Source organism: Carassius carassius, chromosome 29 (genome assembly GCF_963082965.1).
Source record: "Carassius carassius chromosome 29, fCarCar2.1, whole genome shotgun sequence".
In the NCBI taxonomy this organism is placed as follows: Eukaryota; Metazoa; Chordata; class Actinopteri; order Cypriniformes; family Cyprinidae; genus Carassius; species Carassius carassius.
Genome location: NC_081783.1, coordinates 30825016 through 30835411, shown reverse-complemented (window position 1 = coordinate 30835411; position 10396 = coordinate 30825016). Strand labels below are relative to the sequence as shown.

The following is a 10396-nucleotide window of genomic DNA, read 5'->3' as shown; positions in this document are numbered from 1 at the left end:
TAAGCCCAAAAGGTAATAGGCAAGTGTGTAAATGTTTCAAATGTTAATGTGTAATATATAACAAAATGTGTAAAAAGAACAATGCACAATTTATTTATTGATTGATTTATTTGTTTTTAACCAAACCTTGTATTCTACTAAATAATGTTAAATATAAATAAATGAAGTACAAACAAACACATTACAAGATATGTATATAACAGGACAAATATACAAGTGAAACAAGCAATGCGTTATATTTTTCAGATATTACTAACAGAAATACCAAATACTATAAGGTATACATTTAATATAGATTAATCCCTATAGACATTACTCAGTCAGGAGTAAATCTAAATGATTTCTTTCTTTAGTCCTTAGACAGCAGAGCTATATTAAGCTGCTGTCACTTTAAGATCACATCAGATCTTCTTCCAGCTGCTTAGGGTCATTTAAGACGCTGTATTTGAGTAAGACTTGATTTGACTTAATGTTATGTGTATATGTTCAAGACATTTTGGACAATGCTGTGCTTCCAACTTTGTGAGATTAGTTTGGGGAGGACCGTTTCTCTAACCAGCATGACTGAGTACATAAAGCAAGCTCTGTAAAGGTTGGAGGAGTTTGGTGTAGAAGAATTCGACTGGCTCTGACCTCCACCCATCAGAACAGAGATTGAGAGCCAGGTCTTCTCATCCAATGTCAGTGTCTGAGCTCACAAATGATCTACTGGATGAATGTGCAAAAGACCCATAGAAATGCCCCAAAATCACGTGGAATCTGTTATAACTGCAAAGAAGGCAATGTCATTAGTCCCCTATAGGTGTAATTGTCCATATATTCTGTCGAGTGATGACTGTATAGTACACTCACTTTCTGTCTAATGAAGTTGCACTGCTGGGAAATCATGCCCATGATAAAAGCCTTTAGACTACGTCCAATTTACTTATTTCAAATTAAGTTATGAATGAACTTTTTCCCTCCCAAAAACCACACAAACAGATGGTCTGAAGTAATTCTGCATCTAATCCTAGTGTGACCGCCATTAAACTCAGCAAGAACCAGAGCTCCAGCAGCATAAGCCCATCACACTCATAATTCCATCTGCTAAACACACACACACACACACACACACACACACACACACACACACACACAGAGGTGTAATGTTTTTTATACTGTACAAACTGTATATTCTATGGCCCTACACCAACCCTACACCTAACCCTAACCCTCACAGGAAACTTTGTGCATTTTTAGATTGTCAAATACAAAAAAAAATGTCCACACAAGTTCAAGATTTTCTGGTATTATTATCCTTGTGGGAACATTTGGTCCCCATGATGTGATAAATAGCCGGTACACACAGTATATTGTTAAGGCAGTGATGAGCTACAGGTGTGAAAGAGTGTGGACTCATCGTGAGTCCAGGTGAAAGAAGAAAATCAGTTCTTGGAAAATACATTTCAGTGAGGAGCTGACATTACACGTGACCTGCTGTGATGGCCAAAACCGGCTGCTAATTATTTGATCTGAGGACATGCTCATTTGTTAAAATAATAGATCTGTCACATAACTGCTCTGATGGTGTTTCATGTTTGAGTCAGTGTCAGCCATTATCTATGCTCATCTTCCTTTGATGTCTGTTTGATCTGTATGAATTACTCCTTCATTTCAGGTGAATAATGCTCTTCTATTACTCTTAGAGATGCTGGATCTGTATTCACAGTGGAGCTTTCTTCATGTTTCACATCTAAAGTATAAAGAATAAATAATTACTCAGGAAAATTGCCTGGTTGAATGTCACTACTGACAGGAAGCACTGGAGAATAATAGACCTGTTTCTGGCTTTTATTGTAACTTTAGTCAGTTTTGAAAGGGTGACATTTCAGAATATTGAATTGATCTTTCTCAGTGCTTTTATTTTATACAAATGAATTCTTGAGCATAGGATAACACATCATGATATTTTAACAATATGTAAGCTAGGAATATTTTGATGGGACTAATATTTTATGGATGCCTCAGCTCTTCGTTTCCATTTTTTATGTGAATCCAAATATGAGAGCAAGATCAAAAGAGTTCAATTATCCTCAAAGACCTTGAAATCGGGATTTATTCAGACTGAAATGTGAAACATGTCTGTTCAGTATGTTTAATTCAATTCAAGTTTATTTGTATAGCGCTTTTTACAATGCAAATCATTTCAAAGCAACTTTACAGAAAATTAAGTTTCTATAATATTTAGTAGTAGCTTATCATTGGTGACTGTCAGTTTATGTGCATATGGCAGAAATGTTCGAAAAAAATAATACAAGACGTAGTCAACCAGACAATAGCAAAATTTCTTAGTTCTGTTTGTTGATTCAGGGTTAGCATCATCTGAGGTCCTCTGAGGATCAGCATCATCTCTTCTCAGGTGTTCTGGATCCAGACTGGAGCTTGTGTAAATCCTAGTTACCACGGGATGAAGATCCAGCAGAAACAGAGAAACAAATAGATGCATAATTAGCATAGCTGCTGTTCCAACAAAGTAAAATTATTTAGTTAAACCCAAGCTAAAGAATAAGAATGTGTATTTGATCAGATTAAACTGCAGTCACAAATTATTAAATGCATTATTCGTATGCTTGGCAAAAGAGATGTTTTTTTTAATCTAGATTTAAAGAGAGAGAGTGTGTATGAACCCTGAACATTATCAGGAAGGCTATTCCAGAGTTTGGGAGCCAAATGTGAAAAAGCTCTACGTCCTTTAGTGGACTTTGCTATCCTAGGAACTACCAAGAACTACCGTTTTGTGACCTTAGGGAGCGTGATGGATTGTAGCGTGGTAGAAGGCTATTTAGGTACTTAATAGGTACTTGGGTAACTTAATTCATATGACAGCCGCAACTGCGAATGGCACGAAGGATCGTGTTCACCAACAATGTTTTCTGGAAGTATTTTGAGCCCATGTTGTGATTTCCATTACAGTAGCATTCCTGTATGTGATGCAGGGCCCAAAGATCACGGGCCTCCAGTATGGTTTTGAATCTTACGCATAGAGATTGTTCCAAATTCTCTGAATCTTTGGATGATATTATGCACTTTAGATGATGATAACTTCAAACTCTTTGCAATTTTTCTCTAAGAAACTCCTTTCTGATATTGCACCACTATTTTTCGCCGCAGCATTGGGGGAATTGGTGATCCTCTGTCCATCTTGACTTCTGAGAGACACTGCCACTCTGAGAGGCTCTTTTTATACCCAATCATGTTGCCAATTGACCTAATAAGCTGCAAATTGGTCTTCCAGCTGTTCCTTATATGTACATTTAACTTTTCCGGCCTCTTATTGCTACCTGTCCCAACTTTTTTGGAATGTGTAGCTCTCATGAAATCCAAAATAAGTCAATATTTGGCATGACATTTCAAAATGTCTCACTTTCAACATTTGATATATTATCTATATTCTGTTGTGAATAAAATACAAGTTTATGAGATTTGTAAGATTATTCCATTCCTTTTTTTTTACTCACAATTTGTACAGTGTCCCAACTTTTTTGGAATCCAGTTTGTATATAGTTGAGTACCATCAGCATAACAGTGAAACTAATCTCGTATTTTCTAATAATATTACCAAGGGGCAACATGTATATTGAAAATAGCCGAGGACCTAGGACAGATCCTTGTGGTACTCCATATTTTACTGGTGATAAATGAGATGACTCCCCATTTAAATAAAAAAAAGTGGTAGCGATCGGACAGGTAGGATCTAAACCATCTTAGAGCCTGCCCTTGAATACCTGTATGGATTTGTAATTGATCTATGAGTATGTCATGATCTATGGTGTCGAACGCAGCACTAAGATCAAGTAAAATTAGCAATGAGATGCAGCCTTGATCAGACGCAAGAAGCAGGTCATTTGTAATTTTAAGAAGTGCAGTTTCTGTGCTATGGTGGGGCCTGAATCCTGACTGAAATTCTTAATAGAGATTTTTTTGCAGGAAGGAGCTCAATTGAGCAGACACAACTTTTTCTAAAATTTTAGACATAAATACAAGATTTGAAATGGGCCTATAATGTGCCAGTTCATTATGATCTAGTTGTGGTTTCTTAATAAGAGGCTTAATAACCGCCATCTTGAATGGTTTTGGGATGTGAACTAAAGATAACGACTCAAGACTATGAGTTTCTTTCTTGAGAGAGTGTGTATTACTGTTATACCATGGCACAGTACGTTTTTCGCTAACTTTTTCAATTTGATGGGGGCAACAGCTTCTAATATATTATAGAAAATAGTGCCCATGTTGCCAGTCATTTCGTCTAGTTCATGTGTATTTGTAGGGACACAGCAATTGAGATAAATCAGGCAAGTTATTTGCGAATCTGTATTTGTTGGCAGGTAACAGACACAGTCTTAATAGAATGGACAGCACAAGATGTTGTCTGAAAGGAGTTCCGCTCCGACTCTGCTGGGGTGCAGGCCATCAGCACAAAAAGCCTAGGATGCTCCCAGAAAAGATTCCAGTTATTAACAAAGAGCAGCTTCTGTTCTTTAGACCATGACAATAACCATTCATTTAAAGTAAAAATTCTACTTTTTGTGTACTCGTCGATACATGGGCAGTGGTCCTGATACGATAATCGTAGCCATGGGCGTCGTGCTGCGCACCATCTCGATCAGGCTCCTTAAGTCCCTCTTCAGTGTCTCCATCTGCCGCAGCGTGGTGTCATTAACCCCGGCATGAAGCACGACTGCTCTGGGGCTCTCGTCGGCCTTTAGGAACATGAGCACCAGGGAAACCGTGAGTGTGAACTTCACCTTTGTTTAGTGTAGCATGGGCGTGTCGGACGATGGAGTCTCTGACAATCACAGTATCACATTCTGTGTCACGGAGGGGAGCGAAGTGGTTCCGGGGGAAGAAGTCGTCGACTCAATGTACTTTCTACATCATTAGAAGAATGGCATTTACATTAATATTAGTTTGTTTCTCTCTTATTCCGAGGTCACCGTAGCCACCAGATCCAGTCTGTATCCAGATCAGAGGGTCACTGCAGTCACCCGGATCCAGTATGTATCCAGACCAGATGCTGGATCAGCACCTAGAAAGGACCTCTACATCCCTGAAAGACAGCGGAGACCAGGACAACTAGAGCCCCAGATACAGATCCCCTGTAAAGACCTTGTCTCAGAGGACCATCAGGACAAGACCACAGGAAACGGATGATTCTTCTGCACAATCTGACTTTGCTGCAGCCTGGAATTGAACTACTGGTTTCGTCTGGTCAGAGGAGAACTGGTCCCCCAACTGAGCCTGGTTTCTCCCAAGGTTTTTTTCTCCATTCTGTCACCGATGGAGTTTCGGTTCCTTGCCGCTGTCGCCTCTGGCTTGCTTAGTTGGGGACACTTCATCTACAGCGATATCGTTGACTTGATTGCAAATAAATGCACAGACACTATTTAACTGAATAGAGATGACATCACTGAATTCAATGATGAACTGCCTTTAACTATCATTTTGCATTATTGACACTGTTTTCCTAATGAATGTTGTTCAGTTGCTTTGACGCAATGTATTTTGTTTAAAGCGCTATATAAATAAAGGTGACTTAACTTGACTTGACTTGACCGGGGCCTGGCTCGCATCCTCCGCTGTGGATGCACCCAGGGTCCGTGGTGTCCCAGCGCCGGAGTAAGGGACATCTGGGAAGATCGCGTCCTGGGTGCGTGTCCTCACCTGCACTCAAAGGTAGACAAATATCAGCCATTACAGCAAGTAACAGTGAGTAATGGTAATGTGTGTGAATAGAGTATTAGCAATGCAAGCGGGATTAGCAGCAATCATGCTGGTGATGCGAATGGGCTATAAGCTAAATAGTGGACTCAGGAAATCAAAATAAAACTAGTGATAACAAGGTGCTCTGATTGTTTTTTGTTATAGAATACGATAGAGCAGTGGTTTTCAAACTGTGGGTTGCGACCCACTCGTGGGTCACAGAATTGAACAAGGTGGGTCGCACAAAGTCACTTGGCTGCAGCTAAATTTGCATTTTAATAACACACACACAAAGTTCAGTCTAGGGCTGCAAGAATGTGATGAGTGGGGCGGGGCGGGGCCGAGAGCCATGGGAATGGAGCGAGGGCTGGAATGAGTTCGTCCATCCCTGGCAACTCACGCCTCGAGCGTCCATGGTGGCAGACTCCCTCGCCCTGCTCAATGGCACCGCGGATTCACCTCAGCAGCGAGGGATCTTCGGCAGCGTGTCCCTCCTTCCTCCCAGGCTTTGGCACCAGTGTAACATATTAAAAACTCCACAATCATGGGAAGAAGGAGGCAGGAACCGGCGGACAATCAAACAAAGTTTTATTAACCAAATAAACACAAAACAGCTCAACAGCCCCACGCGGACGACTGTCGCACACAAACAAAAACCAAACACAAAATAAAGTCCAGGCCTGGGGCCCGTTCTTCGTACGTCGCTAACTCAGTTAGCTGGATTTGAATGTTGACGATTTGGCGTGATCTTGGATCATTTGGTTCTTCGAAGCTCATCCCGGAGCTGCTGTCATAGCAACAGGTCCGTAAGCTTAAACCTGCTCGGGAGCAGCTTATTTCATGTAAACAGGATTAGATCGCTTCTTTTCAACCAGAACTGATACTCAAAATATGTCTGCTACCACCGCTACTTTATTACAAGAGTATCGTACTGATCCAGGGACAATAATTTAAAATAATAATCATTTTAAAATTAATTTAAAAATAATATAAAAATGCTGTGTAGTCCAGCCTACTATAGACACAACCAGTTTTACTCACTGAAATATTTATTTGTCATAAAATTATTACTTCATAATTGTATTAGAGTATTACACACATGCTATACAGATAATAGTCGTGCATTATTTTGAGTGATGACTGCTATTATAAGAGTGGATTGAAGGAGCGCAGGAGATGCAGATAACATGATATTGACCCTTAAGAAACTTTCATTAATGCTGTCACGTAACAAATCTGTCCAAATATAAAATGAAATGAATAGATAATTTCTACATTGAAATAAAAATGTAAAGACTGCACAACTATTATAAATTGCGAATATAAATAATTGGGAATCATGAAAAATTCTAATAAAATAAAAACATGCATCTATTATCTGTTTCATGTATCTATTATAACATTTATGTAGTTTAGTTTGCTTGGCTGTTTCCTTATAAAAGTCCAGAAATTTGTCAAGTTTTTCGTCGGGTGTCATTTTAAATTATATGACGTCATTACATTGCCGTCTTGCCACCAGCCAATCGCTGCACTGCTGATCATGGTTTCGAGTATCGATACATATCCCCTTTTAAGCCAACACATGAACACGCAATTATCTCAGATAACTCAATCCAGATATACTAATCATACACAACAGGTGTGTACGTAGAACCCAATTAGCCGGATCATGATTAGCACGATGATATCATCTTGGATGTGTCATGTGATCTCGGACGTTATAAGCGACGTATGAAGAACGGGCCCCTGGTCCTCTCCCTTCCTTCACTGTCATTGCTCCTCTTTTGTATCCTTCCAATCTCCTCGTGGGACTCGAGACCGGTGAGTGTCATAGGTGTTGCTCATTTCCCAATCACTCCAGTGGCCTCACTCTGTTCCCACGGCTCTCGGCCCCGCCCCACTCGTCACAACGATATAGCCTACCGACATTAATTACGAACTGCAATATCCTTAGTGTGATTTTTGAATTGCAATCAAGTCTGCGTTTTTGCGTATTTTGAAGCACGGTTGCGCACGAGTTGTAATAACAGTCTCAGAGCAATGTCATTAAAAGGTTCAATTGGTCCGCATTATTAAAGAAAAAAAACTTGCTCACTTCAATACACAATATTCTGCATGAGATTGCATACACCAGAAAATTCAAATGTTATGAAAATGCTTTCAGGTAGGCCATGTTCATTCATTTCTATCGTCTGTTTGAACTCTGCACTGTTTTCGTTTGGGAAATGATTTGTAAAAAGCATTTAACATGTACAGGGTGAGCAGGGCACAAACACAGGGTTAATTGTAACACTACAAGATTTAAACATTTCCACATAACAAAATGTACAAAAATTTGCAATATTTCCTTGACATATCATCTCAGTTAAGAGAAAAATTTGCCAAAGTTCAGAAATCTTTTAAAGATATTGCTGAATATTTATTTAACCATTGCAAAAATAAATTTATGCCTGAACTAAATGTCATTGTGTTTTTTTTTGTTGTTGTTGTTTTGTTTGTTTGTTTATTTAAAACGAGACACATCTGTTTATTATTATCTATTTTTACCTATTTCACAATTATTTTAGTCTCCAAACTGTTCTAGATAGTTCTGCTTTGCTTCTTATGCTCTTCTAAAAAAGTGTTGGATTGTGCTCCGTTTTTGCCGACACACATGGAAGGATCATGAATGCATTTTCTGCACAAAACACAGCAGCGCAGATTACAGTTCACTGGAGTTAGCCGGTTTCACATTTTTATGGACACTACATATTTTAACGTCTGTAAACAAAAATTTAAACAAATATTAGTAGTGAAATTTTTCAGTTGTACTCTAAAATAAAATTGTTATTTTTCTTAAATACTTAATTTCTGTCATCAAACTTTTAAGTAAGATTAGGCTTAATGACAACCAATTTTTTTTTTTTTAATTTTTTTCTCAAATATTTTGGTGAGTCGTGAAATAGATTACACTTGTCTAGGTGGGTCGTGGAATGGAAAAGTTTGGGAACCCCTGCAATAGACGATATATTTACAAGTTATAGAAAAGACAAATTATGGTGTATAAAATAAATTTTTAAGATGAAATATAGTCGATAAAAAAAATAATGTGACGGAGCTCAAACTCAATACACACGGCAGCAACACACAGGAAGTGAAGTCTTCAGTATACAGTATGTTCAGTATATACATTAAAGCCTTTCTGCTTTTGTAATTTTGATCTTTTGTATGTTTAGCCTATGAAAATCGTTTGACATATAGTTTTTTTTCAGCTGCTTTCACACATTTTCAAAACTTTGCCTCATTTTTTTTTACTTTATACACAGTTCCAAGAATTGCACACAAAATGCAAAATGCCTCACAACTCTTTTGCAAAATAAAGCACTGCATTCAAAATATCACAAACAAATCTCAAAAGCAAACATTTGCAAACACCTTTGCCATAATATTAATTGCTGATAGATTTTTGTCTGCTGCATAGAGAATTCTGTGTTGTGTTTTGCAAAACGTGTTGATTCTAAAACTGATTCAAAGTCTGAGAATTAGTGTATGGTTTTACAGATTTGGAGTGTGCTTCTGCTTTCAGGAATGACTCTGTGTAGGCAGTTGAAAAATGTGTTCCTGTGGATTAGTGATAGAGCATTATGTTAGCAGTGCAAAAGGTTGTGGGTTCAATTCCCAGAGAACACACACGCTGGTAAAAAAAAACAATTGAAAATAAAAAAAGTGAATAAAAGTTTCTACTAAATGCATAAAAATTAAAAAAAAAACCTGTGTTTCATTTATTTTGCATTATCAAACCAATATTAAGTTAGAATATCTCAACACTTGGCTGTCAGATAATGAGTCAAGAAGGAGACAAACTGCTTCTTATGTTCTGGTTCATTAGACACGCTGAGAACAGAAGAGCATGATGGGATACAGGATCTGCGCAGCAGGCTCTGTTTTATACTGCCAAATGTAATGCTCCATGCATGAAGAAAGTTTCCATATCTGCGTCATTCTGCAGAAACAGCATGACTAGTGTGAAAGTGTGCTAATGTGTGTGTGTTCAGGGTGATGCGGGAGTTTCTGGGGGAGAAGGAGGTGGAGCTGTCGCTGATCTTTGACGCTGTGGAGGAGACGGACTTGGGAAACTACACCTGTACCGTGGAGAACCACATCGGCCGAGGCAGCGGGAGCGCCATCCTGCAGAAGAAAGGTGAAGTGCTCAGATGAACACACAGTAGCCGGGTGGAGATGAGTTTCATTATCTTTTCATTATGTTTCATTTCATTATGCTGTCTTCCTCATCTTCATCTCTCTTCTCTGTGTTCTCATGGATACGACTGAACTCTGACTCTCTCATTCATATAACAGCAGTTATAAACGAGGAGCAGATATTAAAAAGTGCTTCAAACTGAGCACATATCAGTTATCCTGCTCAAACAGTACCAGCATCTCTCTCACAAACATCATAAGAGTAACTTAGTAGGTGTTTTAGGCACTGACATAAATTCATTTGCATTGTGCACTTAAAAGAAAGATATTATCATCCTTTCTTTTGTATTTTTCTGCAGTGTTTCACATATCCAAATAGTCTTCAAGAAATGGCTAAAAACCATCACATTCATCTATACTTGACTCTTTAACACTTGCTGTTTCTATTTATATTCTTATTTTCTTTTAATTATTATAA

At 38.4% G+C, this 10396-nt stretch overlaps 1 protein-coding gene across 1 annotated transcript in view; it reads left to right on the top strand.

Moving 5' to 3' along the window:
* Window positions 1-10396, top strand: part of LOC132110031 (X-linked interleukin-1 receptor accessory protein-like 2) — a 226021-nt gene that overhangs the window by 198187 nt on the left and 17438 nt on the right. Inside the window, exon 7 of the mRNA XM_059516613.1 lies at window positions 9774-9919. Coding sequence (XP_059372596.1) covers window positions 9774-9919 — 146 coding nt within the window. The remainder of the gene's footprint in view (window positions 1-9773; window positions 9920-10396) is intronic.